At 42.4% G+C, this 19,123-nt stretch overlaps 2 protein-coding genes and 1 non-coding gene across 4 annotated transcripts in view; 1 reads left to right on the top strand and 2 right to left on the bottom strand.

Moving 5' to 3' along the window:
- Positions 1-4,586: 4,586 nt before the first annotated feature.
- On the bottom strand, positions 4,587-12,901 carry ZDHHC23 (zDHHC palmitoyltransferase 23). Of its 2 annotated transcripts, XM_090276802.1 has the most exons (4): positions 12,344-12,900; positions 8,942-9,649; positions 7,119-7,286; positions 4,587-5,067 (listed from the first exon to the last, which is right to left on the bottom strand). In XM_090276802.1, the coding sequence occupies exons 1-4, from the start codon at positions 12,502-12,504 to the stop codon at positions 4,800-4,802; spliced, it is 1,305 nt and encodes a 434-aa protein (XP_090132928.1). In that variant the 5' UTR covers positions 12,505-12,900; the 3' UTR covers positions 4,587-4,799. The 2 variants fall into 2 exon arrangements, with proteins under 2 accessions (XP_090132928.1, XP_090132936.1); XM_090276810.1 differs by lacking the exon at positions 7,119-7,286 and having other exon boundaries at positions 12,344-12,901.
- On the top strand, positions 10,593-10,682 carry LOC150021565 (small nucleolar RNA SNORA27). Its single transcript, XR_016513680.1, has one exon. It is a non-coding gene; the product is annotated as a small nucleolar RNA SNORA27 (small nucleolar RNA).
- A 1,921-nt stretch (positions 12,902-14,822) lies between the features above and the next one.
- The window catches only part of GRAMD1C (GRAM domain containing 1C), a 107,108-nt gene continuing 102,807 nt past the window's right edge, over positions 14,823-19,123 (bottom strand). The window contains exon 17 of the mRNA XM_090276789.1: positions 14,823-15,744. Within this exon, the coding sequence (XP_090132915.1) occupies positions 15,664-15,744 (81 nt within the window). The 3' untranslated portion in view covers positions 14,823-15,663. The remainder of the gene's footprint in view (positions 15,745-19,123) is intronic.

The raw sequence follows: 19,123 nt of genomic DNA, 5'->3' as shown, positions 1-19,123 counted from the left end.
TGAGCTTAAGTTTTCTCTCTTAACCTTTCTTTTATTTTTATTTCACCTCAAGCATCATTTAGAAATTGAGTCTTTATCAGCCCATATTCTGATTGAGTCAGTAAGAACTTTTTACCTACTTAGAGAATTGTCTAAAGAGAAATAGGAAAAAAACTTAGTAAATGACCTACGTTTCTTGCTGGGCTAGCTTAAAGATATGACTTGAAATTTTACTGCTAACAAAATGCCCAATAAGTAGTATTTGTGGTCTGCAAAACTGGAAAAGTAGCCACCAGGAAAATGACAGTTTTAGGTCCACAGGCTGGGGACATCCAGGAAGCCAGAGAGGCAACCCAGCTCCAATGCAGGCTTTTCTTCCAGCAAATGAGCTCAGGAGGCACACCGGGAAACACCAACTAGTGTTGTTAAAAAAGACACTTTATCACTTTATTTTCCATTTAAATAACTTGGTCACAGTACATTATTTTACATAAATGGCAGTACTATTTTTAAATCTCCATTTGAAAGGCCTTGTTTCTGAGTCTGAGGTGACAAGACGATATGAATACAAGTATAAAAACAGTGCAAAATGTTTAGCCTACAGCTTCTAGAGCTGGCGTCAGAAATCGCCTTTAATGTTGTTGGGCCAGTTACATTAAATATTAAATTTGATATTAAATAAACATTCCTGGGTTTCTATTAGTTGATAACATCAGACCCAGAAACCTAATCAAATGAAAAGGCTTAAAAGCCCTAACAACTCAAACCATATCACCCAGACCATAAGATCACAACAACTTGAGCTTTTTGCAGGTTCCTAACCACAGCATCTTGTCAGTGACGCCATCTGAAAAACAATACAGGATTTTAGCTGTATTGATAACTAGAATAGATCTGGTTTTAAAGTTCTGCCTTTAAAGTATGACTTTTCTAGAAGTGAAAGGTGCCATCAGGAAAGCTACAGCAGTAATAAGTCCCAAGCCCAACTTGGAAACAGCTACAACCTCCAGGAAATCTGTCTTCATTAAGCATTCAGTCTTTGGCCTGCTGCTAATACTACAGTGAAACACTCAGTGCCAACTGAAGTAGGGATAATTGTCCATTAGCAATAGGATCAGATATAGCTGATTTGACAAAACGTTTATATTAGTCACAGCAAACATTTACAATGGCACACTGCATTTTATTCAGCCTTAAGTTAAGCCCAGTTCTCATTCTTCCCCTGCATCTCCTTTGCAATGTTTAATTACAAAATGGCACCCTTGTCATGTTGCTGACAAGAAAACCAGATTCCAAACAGGTCCCTCAAGTTAAAGTTTCTCTCATCTGCTTAGGTGAGGAAATTCTCTTTGAAAATGCAGGAGACCAAAATATGGCTAACATAAAGTTAAGTCATATAAACCATCTTACCTAAAGATACCCTTAAACCTGACAAAACATTAATTTTTAAATGTCCTGGTTAAAGCTGCTTCTATGTCATATTTTTTGCTTGCATTAGTTGTGTTTTATAATAAAAATCTAATGTCCTACCCAATGGAAATATAGTCTATTAAGCAGATAGTATTACAGAGAACCTTCTGTTTTCTAGCAGTGGAATATTCTAGTATGGAAAATTTTCTCTTGCTAAAAATATCAAAGTACCAAGGACTACTGCATAAGAGAAGGTTTGTAGCAGTCTTGCTGCCAGGCAGACGGTACAGTGGAAGACAACGATCACTTCATTCACCCAAGGAAAACACTGCTTGGAGAGCACAGACTTACACTGTCCTCACAGACACACAGGTGGCTGAGGTGACACAAGCAGCACAGTGTCCCTGAAACACACTAAAGGCTCGACTTGAGCAGCATCAGAGAAACCCAGCCAAGAGCCACTATTATGATCAGTTCATGTCAGGGGGCCCAGCTATAACCACAGACTACTCTTGGGTGTCACAAGAAACATTTTAAATATTGAAGGATTTTCTCCTTTACTGCAATTCTGATCCTTAAATATTTCTCCACTGAATCTTTCAAAGAGTCCCATTTCTCTTCTCCCGGGAATAGTACACTTGGGATGATAGTGATGCTGATTAGAATACAGTCTATCATTTACTATGCTCCACATCCAGTTTGTTTAGTAAGAGGTTGAGGCTGTGGGGGGTGGGGGTGGGGGAGGAGACCCACTTGTCTGGAATTATATGGGTGGCTTGCTCCTATGGCCGAGAGATGCTGGTGAGGAGGCCTGCAGGGCGGTACCCCATGGCCCCTACCACCAGATGTTTCTCTGGCCTCACTCATTCACAGAGGCATTGTCCTTTAGAAGACAAAATCCCTCCAACAGTTCCAGAGCATACAAGCTTTAAAAGTCAGGAGTGTAGGCCAAGGATGTCCCAAAGCTACAGAACACTTCTCATGCAGAACCAGCCACTTGTTTGCTCTCCTTTCAGTGCAAATTCTTCAGTAGACTTTTACCCCCCACAAAACCACTGAGACTTTCAAAGGTCTGAGCTTTATTCTGTAAACTGCCAATCATAAAGTTCTCAAGGAACTTAAAATAAGCCTCTGAATTCCAATAAGCCAGAATAATACACAAGACATCCTTACCCAAGAGTGGCACCAAGTTGCCCCATCCAGGTAGTGCCGTTAGGGGTATGTGGCTTTAAAGATGGTGATCATTCCCATTTTTGCAAATGACTGGTCTTTTTGGTGGGACTCATCTTTATCATGTCTTATTTTGATTGTTTTTAAAGATTTGACAAGTGGCTAAAATTACTGACTATAATAATGCTTCTATGAATGTTATTATCAATTGCCAATCTGTTGGCTCTACATCTGGCATTCAAGAGGCCACAACGAGAGATTTCTGACCACATGCTGTCCTTGACATTATTACTGTCTCTCTTATCTCAAACCTATGCAGAAAGGAATTATTTATATCAGATCCAATGTTAATTCCAAATGAATGCTTGACTCTAGGCCAGGGAGAATGCATCACTGTAGAAACCACAGCCTCTGCTAACACCTCCAGACTTGCTGTTTGGCTCATCCCAGGGGGATACGGAGCCTATCATTTTTTAAACCATCTCTGGGGAGAACAACGACAAGCTGTCTTAAGGACAGCTTTGATTAATGGTAGGACTTGGTGCTAGCTGCAGAGGGCAGAGTTGCAGGAAGTAGCACTATTTCCTCTCAACATTTATAAACCTCGTTACAACAGCATGCACAGAAAGGCTGAAAAACGGGGCAGTATTTACCCTATATTAAGCTACAAGCCAAGGCAAATTTAAGGACTCGTGAATTGCTTTTGGGATTGAATTTGGTGTGGTGAACACACAGTACAATCTACAGATTGTTAAAAAACTATACACCTGAAACCTATATAATCTTATTAACCAGTGTCACCCCAATAAGTTCAATTAAAAAGATACAGGTACAAAACCAAATATTTCAAGAGGGTGTTTTTCCCCATCTGATATTGCCTCATTTTAATTCTGTGGCAAAATAGTTCCATTATACAGAAATATTTAATTCTTTATACATTTTCAGTTTTGAGAGATTACAGAAACAACTTGGTATTTAAGGAAGAACAGTAATCCATTAATTAGTGGAAACCACATATACTACCCTGTTTTTTCTCTCCTAGGGAGATACTTTTATCTAAGGAAAGGTGAATGAAAAGTAATGTGCAAGGTAAGAGGGAAGATGTCAATCAACCCCTCAGAGAATCCATGCCAGAATAATGTGAATACCAGAAGACAGATTATTGCAATTTAGTGCTATACCTGACAGTGTTTGAATGACTTATGTGAACAAAAAAATCAAGCCCTTGATATTAACCAGCCACCCTACCCAGGAAAGATAGTCAAGTGTTCCCCGAAGGTAGGGGTGTCTGTTTTCCTCCTCCTGCCATCGTCACAAGTGTGACTAAACCTTACCAGGTGAGACGTGGAGAGAGGCAAACACATTAATGCCTACTGGAATTATTCAGAGTAAACAATAATGCCTAAGGAGATAAATATAAGAACTCATGACCTAAACTCATGACCACTGTACATTATACCAGTGATAATTATAACTGGTATCAAATCTCCTTTCAAGACAGATGACAGTGTAAATCCATCTGGTCATCTTCTACCCTGTTGCAGTAGTTAATGTCTAATACTTCCAAAAGAGAAATTCCCATAACTGTACAACATGGTATTTGGGGATTTTTTTTTCACTCTAAAATGCTGAAAAGAGATTAATAACATTGGCTTCAATATTCTGACCTACAAACTTTTTTTTTCAGTCTTGGGATTTTCCTAATAATGCTTCATACCTCCACGGTGCTTTCATTATTTTTCAGTGTTTTTCATATACCTCATCACTCCCGTGACCCTCATGACCGCTCTGTGAGGTCGCCAGGGCAGGCATCGACACCCCACCTTACAGATGAACCTGAAACTCCAGGAAGTGACTCGACTAAAGGTCACACGGCCATTAGGAATTAAAAGAAGAACTAGAAACTATCCTAATCCAAAACTCTTTCTCCCATACTAAGGGATGGGAATTGCTTCGATCAGTTTGTGCATTAGCAATCCACATCCATTTCAATTTGTGGTGACCGAGCTAGTTAATAAGGTGAAAGGAATGGCTCTACTTTTACTGCTTCAATATAAAAATCTCTTAAATTGTGAAGTCAGAAAAAATTCATTTCTCCAGTCCAGTCTCTAAACCTGAGCATGGCCCTCTAATGCCTTTAAGAGACTAGGGATAAAAACGAACATCCTGCGTGGACAGTGACATGTATGACGGAAGGACGCAGAGGGAGGCACCCCTCCCAGAGCCGCCCCGAAGGCACTTCAGACGATGTCCTCAGCAGGGTGGTGGAATGGGCGCGAGCCCAGGCTGGAGAACTGGTGCCAGTTCCGCAGGAAGCCCCGATTGTACTGGCCTGTGTCTACGATGAGCCCGCAGAGGAGCCGGCGCCCTGTCTTCTGTCGAAGTGCCTGCTGTACTTCCCTCTCAGTGACGTTGTAACTGATGTTTATCAGCTGGATCAGGAAGATGTAGGCCATGCCCACTGTGACGATCACAGAGTACCACACGCAAGTGAAGGACAGCGCTGAGCTGGGAGGAGGGATAGCGGGTCAGGACTACCGTTGTGTTCACATTCAGAAACCTGTCACTGTCCTAATATCTTACACTTGTAGTACTTACTCCGGAGGACTGGTACCTTCCCCAATGATCCCAATGGGAGATGCTTTTCTATCCTCAAAATACCAACAACCTGTTTAAACTGTGACTATTAACATGTCCTATTTTAATTATTGGTGCCTCTTTTTCTAGTATGTTTTACTAGAATAGCAAGTACTGTTTTCTGTATTTTGTATGCCCCATACAACCAATACAGTGCCTGACCTAATAGGATTTAAAATCTGTTTGCTGAATGAACATTTCCTCATTTGTTCTAACTTAGGAGCAAATGGAGGCTCCACAAGCTGGCTGTAAACATCCTCAAGGAAGCTGTGGGTGGGAAGTTCTTAACCCTTTGACTGCCATGTGTAATTCAATATTTGGATCAATAGAAAAAATTATATCAATATATAACCTGAGGTACAAAAAAGAACAAAATATAAAATATGAATTATTCCATTGTTATTTACATTAACAGCCATCGGAAAAAGTCACTGGGAGCGATGCTGGCACTTTTGGGAAAATTTGTCAGTGTTACTCACAGCAACGTTGGCACTCAAAGGGTTAATTTCCATTCTTTTTCAGTCCAGCACTGATGAGCACAAATACAGAGGTAACTCTCAACACCAGAGGCCCTCCAAAAGTGAGAGGTGTAGGAGCCCATCCCATTTCCAGTTCTGCTTCCTAAGGCCAAACAACTACAGGGGACAAGAAAGCTCCTTTCAGCTCATTGATAAGATTGGGAGGAGAGGCTACCAATCAGTGTCTGCCAACTGATTTTTTTTTTCCAAACATTTGCAAATGAGTTAAGTGGAAATAAATTCATTTGAAACCTTCATTTCTTAAGCGGAAAGGCTTCAGAGATGGTTAAATCACCACAAAGATGAGGTGATATGAATCACTCATACAGAGCAGTGAGAACCAACTGCAGGACTATTTTGTTTAAGTGGCCCAGAGCAAGTCTACAAAACTCATGCTTTGTTAACATACAGACACATTCTGTTTTAGGACATTTGTCACAACCTACTAAAAATAGTTATCGAAGAATTTCAGTGTTACTGAAGGAAACCTACTAAAACTCTCAACATGGAAAAAAAAAAAGGAACTTAGCTCCAAGGAGAAGGACCAATCTGGTCTAATCTAGACTAGATCTATAAATGTCTAGATCTATACTGGCACTTGGGGAGATCTGTCCAGACTAATACAAACAAATACTGCACTGGGGATAAAACAGGGATTGTTCTGAAAACCAACATAAGAAAAGGACCATGCCGCAGAGCTGCCCCAGCTCAGAGCACAGACAGCCTGGAGCACCCACATCAGGAAAACAGTGGGGGCAACAAAGAACATAGGCAGGGGGAGCCCATGGCCTGCAGGGAAGGACTGGCTCTGGCCCAGGCTGAAAACTCCCAGCTTTGTCCAAAGCATGCAAATCTTTACAATATGAAAATGTGCCCAAAAGAACAATGCCGAAGGAAATTTTGACCTAGATAACTACAGTAATCATGAGTGGTAATTAAAAAAAAAAAAAAAGTAGAACAGGGAAACCAATAGAGGTCAAGTAGAAAAGAAAGGTTATAGAGATTGTAAGCACTTCACAAGTCTCAGAAGCAGTAAATTAACTGGGCTAAAAAGCACCAGAAAGCAGCGATAAAATGAGGAGTTCGCTGATATTTATGGCAAAATGGACTGCTAATTTGTTTTAGTTTCATTGTCACTTGCTTGAGCATTGAGTGGTCAACTGACCCCGGAAGCCCCTGATGAAGCCTGGTGGTCCTACTTATACAGTACTACTTCCTCATTTTTAAGGGTCAATGATCCTTTGGCATCACCCTAGAAAAAGGCACCTATCTATCCACTGCACATTTTGTTGGAAATTTCAGGAATACCTCAAAGCCGCATAACCTGTCCTATGTTTTGGTTGAGAGTTCCTAACCGAGTAGCAAATCACTGCCCCTTCCAATAATGACAACACTGTATCTCACCTGTAATTTGCATAAACCCCAGGACAATAGAAGAGAGCTGTGAAGACACTTCTATCTCTACAAATGGTGTCCAGTGTCAGCGTTATTCCGTACGTGGAGGTGAGCAAGAAGATCAAAAGGGCAAGTATAAATGCTTGATGATTGGATTCTCCAACACAGCTGTTTATCCTTAAAACAGCATGGGGGGAAGAAAAGCAAACACATTTTAGAAAGTTCTCTATATGCTCAGATAAAAAAAACTTTTAAAACAGGAATACTGTAAACTTCATTTATTAAAAAGTTCTCTTATTTTTCAATTTGAGGGCATTAAAAACTTGTCCACTGAGAAATGCCATGTTACAGTCTCTGCTCTTTACAAAGTGAAATCATATCAGTTTAAGGACAAGACCAAGTGAAAAACAGGACCTGGCTAACAACTTTCTAAATATTAATAAATGTCTATTACTCAACTATGAAGAGAGTTAATACTGTAATCACCATTTATGGAAAGGGTGATAGCAGAGTTATGAAAACTTAAAAATGCTATATCAGAAGTTTACACAGCACCGGAAAATACATTAATAAAAAGATCCCCAGAGATCAGAAACATGGTGTGGGATGGCGGACAACGCAGACATCTAGTCAGGTAAAGAGCGCGTGTCACAGCCATTTGTAGAACAGCAGGGCAGGGTGTACAGGACACCAGGGTGCACAGTAGGCAGAGATCTTTTGGGGGAGCCTGTCAGGCCTTCTGCAAACCAGCACTTGTAAATGGGCCACACACTCACTCACAGAGAGAGAAAAATAAATGGCAAAGAGAAGTGAAAAATCTTAAAGTGAAAATACCTGTTTACTCCTAAAGACAAAGCCCCCAAAAAGAGCTGTCCCCGTACTTGAGCCCTTGAGGTCCACTCCAGTGCCCTCCTGGTCTTTCTGCACCTCACCCTCTCTGACGATCCCTACTGAGAAGGGGGTATGCTCAAAACCAGAATCCTAGTCATAAAAAGCATAATTCACTGACCTTAACTGCCTTAAGAGCAATCAAATTGCAAACGTGAATTAATTTCACCCCCTTTAAGATTTACTCAGTAACCCTGGCTTGGTCCTGATGCACCAAGGTTGCCCTGGTCAGGGCACATACAAGAATCAACCAATGAAGGCATAAATAAGTGGAACAATGAATCAATGCTTCTCTCCCTTCCTCCCTCTCCCTCTAAAATCAATCAATAAAAAATTTTTTTTAAGATTTATTCAGTAAAGATGCAACATTAACAGTTGCACTTTGTACCTTATAGGCCCTACTGTGTCATTTGTCAGTGGCCAGCAGGTAAGTATCCAAAAAGCCCATCTCTCTACCAATAACCAAATAGGGAGATATCTGGCAGGACTACACCTCAATGATGTAAACTAAAAATCATCAGCTGCATCAAACTCTGAAGGATGTATGGTGAGGACAAAAGAGTCACCTACAAATATGGGAACACTTGCTTGAACTCTGTGTTGAAAAGGAAATATGCCTACACTGATTTTGATAAATTATTGTTTTTTAAATTATTCAACTCTGGATGCTTCTCTTTTAGAAAGAAGATAAATGAGGGGCAGCTCCAAAGAGAACAGCAAAAAAGGAAAAAGAAAAATCACCTTCAGGAAGTGACTGAAAAAACTAAATTTGTGAAACTTGGAAAAAACTGGTGACTAAGTGGGAACATCCTAACAGCCCACAGATATCTACAAGATGTAAGGCTGGGAAGGAGAGATTTTAGGATGATACAAAGGAAGATCAAACATGGCTAGAGTCTCATGGGAATTTACACTTTGCAAGCCTCCAAATTTTTCCCACATACCAGACGCAATGATGATCCATTCTCCTCACACAGATGCCACATATCCGGCAATGCCACGCCCGGGCTGGTCGCACCAGTTGGCACCTGGTACACCAGTCTTCGTTCACCTTGGTGGGGCTTCCAGCCAATAGCCTGGAAGAGCCCTTCTGCTCATCCTTCAGGGTGCGATTGTTGAGAATGCCCGTCATATCTGTGCCGAGGAACCCTTTGGTCTTCTGCCCTTTTCCGTTCAGGCACTCAATTTGGCTGCTGCCTAGAGATCTGTCCTTGTTTGTTGGATTTCTGAGGTAGCCTGGATTCTTCTTGGCTCTGTACAAAGCTAAGAGGATCAGAAATAACCCACAGGTAAGAAGGGCCAGCTGAGTGGGCCCCACACGCCCTTTGGGGACTACTTCCTGCAGGAACACATAGTACATGTAGCCCAGAGAGAACAGCCCAAGGCTCAGGAAAAAGAGAGTCTGTTCTTTCCTTCTGTGAGTGAGGTAGTAGTACCACAGAGCCAGCACAGGAAGAGAGGTCAAAACCACCACCCCCAAGAGGAAATGCCAGGAAGCCACTTGGAGGAAGACCGGCAGGAGGATGAGAGGGGGAATGATGCTAATGTTAACTTTCTTGGCTCCTCTAAGCCAAGGAATTCGGAGGCGATCAGAGATTGTATCCATGATTCTTTCACAAGTCTCCGGCTGCACGGATTTACACGTAATCCACCTATTCAGAAAGAGCACAAAGAGAAGGCACCTCATATGGGTTTGCTGAATTGAAAACCACTGAACACTGAAGGCCAAACAGCAGGATAAATGATAAAAGAGGCCAAAGGCCAAGTAATCTACTTCCTGACTACTAAGCATGCTATTTTCAAATTCATGTATCATTTCTGAATATAAACCAGAAGATAATGTTTAGATATTTAACAGTTAAAACTATTGCTCCATGAAACAAATATGTATGAGGGAGAGACCAAAAATACCCCAGAATTTATTTACATAAAATTGTGTATTTATTCTTAGATGTTTAAACTTCAATCACTTTCAAAGTACTCTCCATTTGATGCAATACACCTATCAAAATGGTTTTTCCATTGCTCAAAAACAGTCTTGGAACTCATCGATTTTGATGCCTTTTAGTGCTTCTGCCATTTTTTTGTTCCACCTCTTCTACATCAGCAAAATGTTTCCCTTTGAGGACTTTTTTCATACAGGGAAACAAAAACAAAGTCGCTTAGGGAAAAATTGGGTGAATAAGGAGGGTGGGGCATGTGGGTCATGTCATTTTTGGTCAAAACTGCTGAACACTCAGCGTGATGTGGGCAAGTACACTCGTAAATCACCCATTATGAAATGGGACAAATGCGTTGAAAGAGTCTTCAAAAAACTCAAGAAACTGAATGCAGCCTCTCACAACAATGCCAGCTGGTACACTTATACAGATGGATTCTTAGAATGCTCACCTAGTAGGGGAATCCTGTACTACAAGGGTCCTGCCCTCCAGAAGATAAATTTGTGTTTTTTTGGGGGGGGGTCCCCCTTATATAAATATACACATTCCCCATAAGTACTGTTTACACTTAGGTGGGTATAGAGACACAAAAATCTTTTTAAAAATTCACAATCTAGTTGTAATGACAAGACAACATGGGATCAAGAATTATTAGGATCCCCTTTTCACTTTGCTAGTGGGACTTATCCTTTTAAAACTCAAGCAAATTGGGTGTTTGTCTTGTATCCTGTCAGAGAACACATTGAACAAAGGAAAAAAGAATTAGGTAGGTGACAAAGCAACAAAGTTACCCAATGAACTATTACAGTCAAACACCATAAGGAGCGCTCAGAGGAGAATGAACACTTCTGGGTGGGGCCATCAGAGGGGTCTTTGTGGAAAAGGTGGGATCAATACTCAGCCGTGATGGCTAGCTAGCATTTGTACAAGGGGAGAAGAAAGGAAGGAGGCGTTCCAGTGGACAGACGTGTATTGTCCAGAGTGAACCAGTTCGGTAGGGGCAGGGGTCTGTATGGGGAAGAATGGAAATCAAACTACTATGAGTCAATGATTGAGCTTGACGGACACATGGTACTGTTGACTTTTTTGGCATACTTATGTGCTAGTAAGGAAAGGATCGGTTTAAGGAATGATCACACTAATTTTAGACACCCCCCCCCAAAAAAAAAGTAGGGCTAGAACTTGGAAGTGGGAGATAACTATATTAGAGTCATCAGAGCAGCAGGAGAATGGAAATGCAGGGAGCCTATCTCCAGAGAAGTGTATGGAGAGAACAGAGGCAAGAACTCAAAGACAGGTCAGGTCTCAAGGGCTGCGAGGTAGGACGAGTTAGAAGGTTAATGGAAGAGCTGCGGTCTTGAGTGATGGAAGCAGCATCATTTCTCCATTTGCTAGCACAAAGTGCTCCATTTTCTCATGGATTTAAGACTAAGTCGAAAGAACCCATATTTAATAATATCTATGAAAGACTATAGATCCTGTCAAGAATTACAAAGGGTAGTTATGAGGTATTCAGGTGTCAAGCTTGGTAGTAGACCACAGTGATCCCCGCGAATGCTTTTCATGCTAGATTAATGCACCAAGCTCTAAGTCAGCAATCTGCCATTAGAATGTCCTTTTAAGCAGAAGTAGTTATTAATGGAAAAAGTAAGTTTCCAACATCCTATTCTCCCACATTATGTCTTCCATACGGTAACAATTTTTAAATATATTACTAAGGAAATGGGTAAAAGCCAGGTCATTATTGTTTGATACAAAATTTTTTCAGCAATGTTAAAAATTATCTTTCTGGATAGTAATTCCCATCACTTGGATTAATAATGAAAATAAAAGCCAAATACAATAGCATAAGACGAAACAGTGTTGCCACTCCTGTTGAAAATAACCAGTCCAGGAGAGGGACCTATCTTCTAGCTGGATTTCCTCCCCAGAAACAAGGGGTGAGACCAGTTCCAACAGCAGAAAAAATGGTCTTTCAACCCTCAAGGCCCTTTGTGGCCAAGTACAGTCCAGTCCCACATAGTCTCTAAATGCTGAGATCACGGAGAACGTAGGAACTTTCTGGTACCATGTTCCTTTTAAAATTACAGCTTCTGCTGAGCTGCATTTTATTTTTTTATACATTTAATTTGCCTACTATCCCTTTATCTCCTTCTCTTCTCCATCTTCTCCCTTTAAATGAAAAATAAGGTCCTAGTAAACTGAGCTGAACAGACAGTTGTGCATGACTGAGTAACCCGTCTTTATAAAATCCTTACCCTTGACATAGAAGACAAAACTCTCAATTTTAGATCCTTGGAAACAGAATCAAGAGCAAATTCTAGTGTCCTGGATGGCTAAGCTGAAGGTATACATGGAGTTCTCAAAAGGACCAATGGGGTCGGCATCAAGAAACACCGCTCTTACCTATCACACCCTTCATCCAGATCTTGGCAATCACACAAACAAGCAGCCACGTGGTTCTTCTCCCCATTTCGATCTATGTACTCGCAGCAGCACAGGGGCTCCAATTCAGGTTCTTCTGCTTTGTTTTTCTTCACTGGCTTCAAACTGCCCTTCTGTGTCATGATTCTCACCTATCACCATGAGGCATAAGAAGCCCTCAGAAGGTAAGGGAGGAAAGAACACAACTCACATCTTGTGAACACATTCACGCCTCTCTCTGATCAACTGCCAACGTCTGAGAAATCAAAAATGAGAAGAGGGGGAGGGGTCCCATTTCCATCAGGCTTTTCTGACTCGAGGGCCAGAGAAGGAGCACGAGGACTCTAGGGGCTTCAAGCCGCCTTCACCTCCCCATCCCATCCAGAGCAGGCTACTGGGCACCAGCCGTTCCCATGGCAACAGCCAACCACGCTGCCTGGGACAGAGGGACGCGGGTGCCTACGCGACCCTGCCGGTGTGGGCTGAGGAAGGCTGGGTGGTCTCAGCTCGAACTGGGCACCGACGGATAGTCACCCTCGAGGCTGCGGGCAGAGATGTAGCATGTGTCCGCTGGGGCGGGTGAATGCGCCCGGCTGCAGAGGCAGGCTGTGAGGAAGTCACCAGGTGCCCGGGTAGCGCTCGGGGTCCCGGGCCAGCCCTGCTTCTCCAGCCCAGTGTAGGGCTCGCCTCTCATGCTCCCACCAACCGCAAAGACGTGGGCCGGCCCAGAGCGCCGCCCCGCCCGAAGAATGACCTTGGAAGGAAGTTACCTGCTCTCCGGGCTGAGGTGCTGCTGCAACCAAAGCAGAGGGAAAAGGGTCAGCTCCTTCAGAGACGTGGACGCGTTCCCAGGTCTCTGCTTTGCAAGGCTCCCGGCGTGATAGCCGGAGTCTGGGAGACTCCGGCTCCTCTCCGCTGCGCTGTCGCCGCCGCCGCCCACCTGTGACCGCAGCCCGCCTCGGCCCGACCGGTGAGTCCACGCCGTCCCCGCCGCCCCCGCCGCCCCCGCCGGCAGCCACCCGGGCTCAGGCGGGCTCAGGCGGCAGTCCGCGCGCTTCCGGGTGCCCCGCCCCCGGCGCCGGGGACCCCCGCCAGCCTGCACGTGCACCGCCCACCACCCACCGCCCGCGGGGGAGGCCCCTCCTTTGTCCCGGGGCTTAAAGGGCGGAAGACTAGCTCCCGGGAGCCGGTTGCGACTGCGGGAGGCAGGGCTAGTCCGCACCTCCGCCCCGCCCCAGAGGCGGCCACCAGGACCCTGCCCCGCCCCGCCCCGCAGTTGCCTGCGGACGGCACGTGGGCGGGGCAGCCTCCAAAGCCCTGGCCGGGGGAGGGGCCGAGACTGAAATGTTTGGGAAACCCGAGAACCTTAAGGTTTTCCAAAGCACATGGAAGCCTTGGGTCCGCCATCGCACATTCAGACGCGCGCCCGCAACAGGCGTTGGGCGAGCTCTCCTCCACCAAAGGTTACTGAGGTGCCGCCCCAATTCGTTAACCTCCCCTCAGAGGCCCAAAACTGCCCCTGATCTGGTATTACCCAACTTGAACAGTCACTACATTAAAACCGCAGGCGTATCTTGAGTGTTTGTTCCAATAGGGCGCATATTTGAAATGAAATTGCTCAGAGATGACAGTCCTCTTGGTTTTATTTTTACCCAAAATTTTAAAGAGCGTACGCCCAAGTACACGTTTCCACTGCAGCAGACTTGATACTTTCGAGGGGGGGTTGTTTGTTTGTGTTGTTTTTCGCAACCAGAAAAGAAAGAAAAACGACAAATCAGATTTGGGGTTTTATTGGTATTCAATCTATGTAACACTCAAATAGAATTGACTGAATTCTGCATACATATTTAGTCGTAATTTATACAGTAACTTTGGTCATTTTCTTTGAGGTATGTTATGAAGTACAAGTTTTAAAGAAACATCTCAAACACACTCAGCTTTTCATTGATAATTTTTTGTGAATTTAAGAGAACAAAGTTTCAAGTTTATAACTCAGTCACCTGCTCACAGCCAGGCACTTCATAAAACCACCTAGGTAAGTACACTAGTTCCCCAAGGTTGGTGAGCTGGGATTCACCCAGAGAAACCCATTTTCCCTCTAATCGAGTCAATACTTCCATTCTCTACAGGCATCTCAAAAATGACTTTAGCAATCCCATGTGGCTATGGTGACTCTGGGGAGAAAAAAGAAATTTAAAGGCAATAGTTGTTCAAACAGTAAGAATACAGACATATTATCCTGCACTGTCTTTCTCATTCCAGAGACATCACTTGTATTAAGACATATGCCTAAAACCTTTTTATGAAAGAGCCAGAGCTTGTGTCTGACTTACAACTTTCGGTCAGTGAACTTTTATTGGGAGATAATGTATACAGAGATTTTTATTAAAGAGCTAGAGTTTGTGTCTTACAACTTTATAAGTAAAACAAGACACACACAGGAATGAATAAATGAAGTGGTATGTGGCTACTGAAAACTAATCCACGAATTGGACTGTAAAACTAAAGCCAAGCTTAGTTCAAGTATTTATTTGATCACTAAATGCCCAGATTTTAACCTAATTTTCTGGTGTTTTAAACTCAGAGCATGGGTCTTCGTTTTGAGTGTTGCTATCCTACAGATTTCCTTTTATGAAACTGACTTTTCAATTCATTTGATATATGAAGAGGCAAGATAATCTCACCTCCAATAGTTAACTGAAGAAACAACTATTTTCATGAAAATACAACATGGCTGAAGAACCTTTCAGATAATTATCATCAACGTGCAGAGTCAAAAGGTCTACTGAATTTGCATGCTAAATACATGAAGACATTGTAATATTTACACTATGGAAACCTAGAAATGTAATATGCCTGAAAACTGATCCTTCAAAATTCATAATGGTTTAGAGGTTTCTTCTTATATTGTCTTTAGCCTCTTGAATGTATCTCAACTGTGAAAGGAGCCAATTGGACACATACTGATTCTGTGCTAACAGATAAAGCATCAAACTTCAAACCTCACTGTAAAAATGAGACCAAGTGTCTCATTTTCTTTTCATATCACATAAATTCAAATCCATGCTTCATTGGGGAAACTCACAGCGTAGAATTATGTTTAAGAATCAAAAGGATGGATTCTTAAGGCCTTCAGAGACTAATTATGAAATAAATTTTACTAAAAAGAATGTTCATAAAGTACCAATAATGAGAAAACATGGAAATGTTCTATGACAATTAAAATCCTTCATCCTTTGGTTTTTCTCCTAGATGTTTTCTTTTAGTTTCAAGTATCTCTCCAATCTCAGTCCTTAAGATCACTAGCTCTCCACAGCCATGCCGGTCTTGTTTTTATTTAGTAGATCAAAGGTTCTCTGAAGCATAATGAGTGAGCTCTTCAACTGCAAACAAAATAATTTTCAAAATGGATTGTTTAAATTTTTCTGATTATTTTCATGCCAAAGTTCACATTTACATTTAACATAATTTTGTTTATACTGATGTCCAGATAAAAGACTGAATGTAAAACACCTGATTCTTTAGCATATCTGTCAGTATGTTGGCTACAGAGTTGTTCCCATTTGCTCTAGGACTGCACTTCATACAATGTACTGCTGTGTATTCTACCTCCCATTAGCTCCATAATCAAATTATCCAAAGTGAAAGGCTGGCTTGGTTTCAGAAATGGTTTCTGAAGTTGCAGTGGTCTTACTACCTCCCGAACAACTCAAGTTTCACTTCCAGGCCCGTGCTTGCTATTATGCTCATGTTTGTCTTTATCTATCTCAAACTGACCCATTCCCACTTCTCCATGTAGTTTTCCCTAATCATCCAGCCTCTAAACTCCCAAAGCATTACTACTTACTTTGACATTTAATTTTGTACTTTTCTAATAGACTTTAACAATACACATGGACATTGGATTTCTCCAATAAAATTGTAGCTACCTGAGAACAAGAATTATGTCTTATTCCTTTTTTAAAATCATTCATTCATTCTGTGCTAAGACTGGGTAAGCAATGGTGAACCAAGCAAGCACTGTCTCTGCCTTCATGGAGCTTACAGAATAGTAAGCAATACAGAACTAAAATGCATGATCACACACATAAATATATACTTATACACTGTATTAAGTTTTTTACTTAAGCAACTGGAGGAGGGTAGTATCATTTTCTAAAATTAGGACAACTAGAGGAGACTTGGGTTTGGCTCAGGATGAAAATGGAATTCTGTTTTGGACGTGATCAGTTTGGGATGCCTGTTATTATCCAGGTGAAGATGACGGAGCCTGGAGCTCAGGGAAAAGGTCAGGTAAGGAAAGTGGATTCGGGAGTCACTGGCACATGTAGTATCCAGGTTAGGGGAGTGCAAGTGATAACCTAGCGGGGAGGAGGAGGAGAAGGGGAGAGAATCTAACACAGAACCTGGAGCATTGGACCAGGAAAAGGTCAGGGACAGGAGATGGTTTCGAAACAAGAAGCAGTTTGCTGTTATGCTAAGTGAAAGAAGCCAGTCACAAAAGATTTCATTTTTAGGAAATGTCCAAAACAGGCAAATTCATAGAAAGTAGATTAGCAATTGCCAGGAGTGGGGAGAGAGTGAGGTAGGAGTGACTGCTAATGGGTACGGGGTTTCTTTTGGGGGTCACGAAAAGGTTCTGGAATTAGTGGTAATGACTGCATAACCTTGTGGATACAGTAATAATCCTTCAGAAGGGTGATATGTGAATTATTTCAGAGTAAACCTGGGTTTTCTTTCATGGTTTTAAAGAAAGCAAGATTAGATACATTTCAAGAAAAGGGTAGTCAGCTCTGTCAAAATGTTGACACTATAAGATGAAAACTAGAAAAAGGTACATTAATGTTATAAGCCAGAGGCCACTGGGGATCTTAGCTCAAGCAGTATCAGGGGAAGATGGGGGAGAAGAAGACAAAGCAGGAGTGAATGGAACAGCGAGGGAGTGGATTAAATACATGGATCAAGTTTTGCTCCCCACTGAAACCCCATTAGAGGATTTCTTTTTAAAGACATAAAACACAAGGGTGGATAGAACAGACAAAGTGACAAACAGCAATACAACTTTGGAAACTGCAAAGCAGATGGGTGACTTTGCAGGCCTAGAAAAGCTGAATACTAAGATAACAGTAGAGGAAACTGAGAACCAACCAAATTTACCCTGAAGAATCCTTGAAAGCCTCAGGGATTGATGGCTAACAATCTCTGGAAGTAGGAATTAAGAGAAAGATGCTAAAATAAGGATTAAATGAACTTTTGGGCATCGGGCCTCTCTCCTACTACTGGGGCAGATGTCTAAAATTTTATTTTCTGGAGAGGATATAAAACACAGGTCTCAAAAATGAGGTACCTAGGAATAAACTTAACCGAGGAGGTAAAGACTTGTACTTAGAAAACTTTAGGACACTGGAGAAAGAAATTGAGCAAGATAGAAATAAGTGGGACTTCTGGACAATATGGAGGCCTAGACTGACACGCTCCATCTCCCTCCACAACTAAGAAGGAATACAACTACCGCAAAACCAGAAATAACCAGAAGTTCCAGAAAATAAAGCTACATGGAAGTCCAACGTATGAAGTAATAAAGAAGTGGTGCTCGTCCAGATGGGAAGGAGGGGCGAAGCCGGGATGGAGGGTTCAAACTGTGCTGGCAGCAGCAACTGCAGAGACGGCAGCGCGATGGCGGTAAGCAAAGACACCCATATTTAAGGGGAGGCAAGAAGCACCTGGGGAGCACCCCTGGCTGCAGAACCAACCCGTCAGCTCACGATTCCAATGCGGGGGAAGGCAGACTGTGAGGGCCAGAGGGGGTGGGGACAGAGAAAGAAGCTCCCGGTCTCTCAGCAGAGAGTAAATGGCAAGAATCCATCTTGGACCCCCACCTCCACACACAAAACATCATAGCATCATGAGAAGGGTCCCCCAGTTGTGATGAGTGCACAGGGCTCCCCCCACTATAGTATAGGAGCTGTGACAACCCTGCCCAGGAAGTAAAGGTAAACACAAAACGGTCAGGATGGCAGAGGTCATGATAGAGATCCCAGTGACACAGCTGAACAGCCAGCAAATATCTGATCTAACAGACCAGCAGATAGGAAATCTTTCTGAGGCACAGTTCAGAGCTTTGGTTATAAGAATGCTTACAGACCTGACAGCAGATCTTAAACAAGACAGGGAAGGATGAAGGCTAGTCCTGCTGAAATGAACAAAAACACATACGAAACAGTGGTGAGGGAAAGAAAACCAACGATCAAATCAACAAATTGGAACATAGGGAAGGAACAAACAGTCAACCAGTGCAGAAAGAGGAAACAAAAAGTGAGGAAAATGCAGAGAGGCTCAGAAACCTCTGGGACAGCTATAAGTGGGCCTACATCCGCATCACAGTGTTGCCAGAAGGTGAAAAAGAAGAACTATAAATTGAAAAACTATGTGAAAAAATAATGAAGCAGAACTTCCCTAACTTGGAGAAGGAAATACACTTACAGGTCCAGGAAGCACAGAGAGTTCCAAAAAACTAGACCCAGGGAGAACCACACCAAGACACATCATAATCAAAATGTAAAAATTAAGGATAAAGAGAGAATCTTAAAAACAGCAAGAGAGAAGAGAATTATGTACAAAGGGGTCCCAATAAGACTATCAGCTGATTTCTCATAAGAAACTCTGCAGGCAAGAGGAGACTGGCAAGAAATATTCAAAGTAATGAAAAGCAAAAACCTCCAACCACAATCACTCTATCCAGCGAAGCTGTCATTCAGAATA

The sequence above is a fragment of the Furipterus horrens genome, unplaced genomic scaffold (assembly GCF_987537825.1).
Source record: "Furipterus horrens unplaced genomic scaffold, mFurHor1.1.pri manual_scaffold_1, whole genome shotgun sequence".
Taxonomy (NCBI): domain Eukaryota; kingdom Metazoa; phylum Chordata; class Mammalia; order Chiroptera; family Furipteridae; genus Furipterus; species Furipterus horrens.
Note: the sequence above shows the minus strand (reverse complement) of the source record. Positions and strands in the feature narration are given on the sequence as shown.

What these genes read in the sequence shown, in the direction of transcription:
- ZDHHC23 (XM_090276802.1), bottom strand. Translation starts at nt 12,504, where the DNA reads ATGACACAGAAGGGCAGTTTGAAGCCAGTGAAGAAAAACAAAGCAGAA. An exon ending in CTGGATGAAGGGTGTGATAG is followed by an intron (nt 9,650 to 12,343) that starts GTAAGAGCGGTG and finishes CTTTCTGAATAG; the next exon opens with GTGGATTACGTGTAAATCCG. An exon ending in ATGGATCATCATTGCGTCTG is followed by an intron (nt 7,287 to 8,941) that starts GTATGTGGGAAA and finishes TGCTGTTTTAAG; the next exon opens with GATAAACAGCTGTGTTGGAG.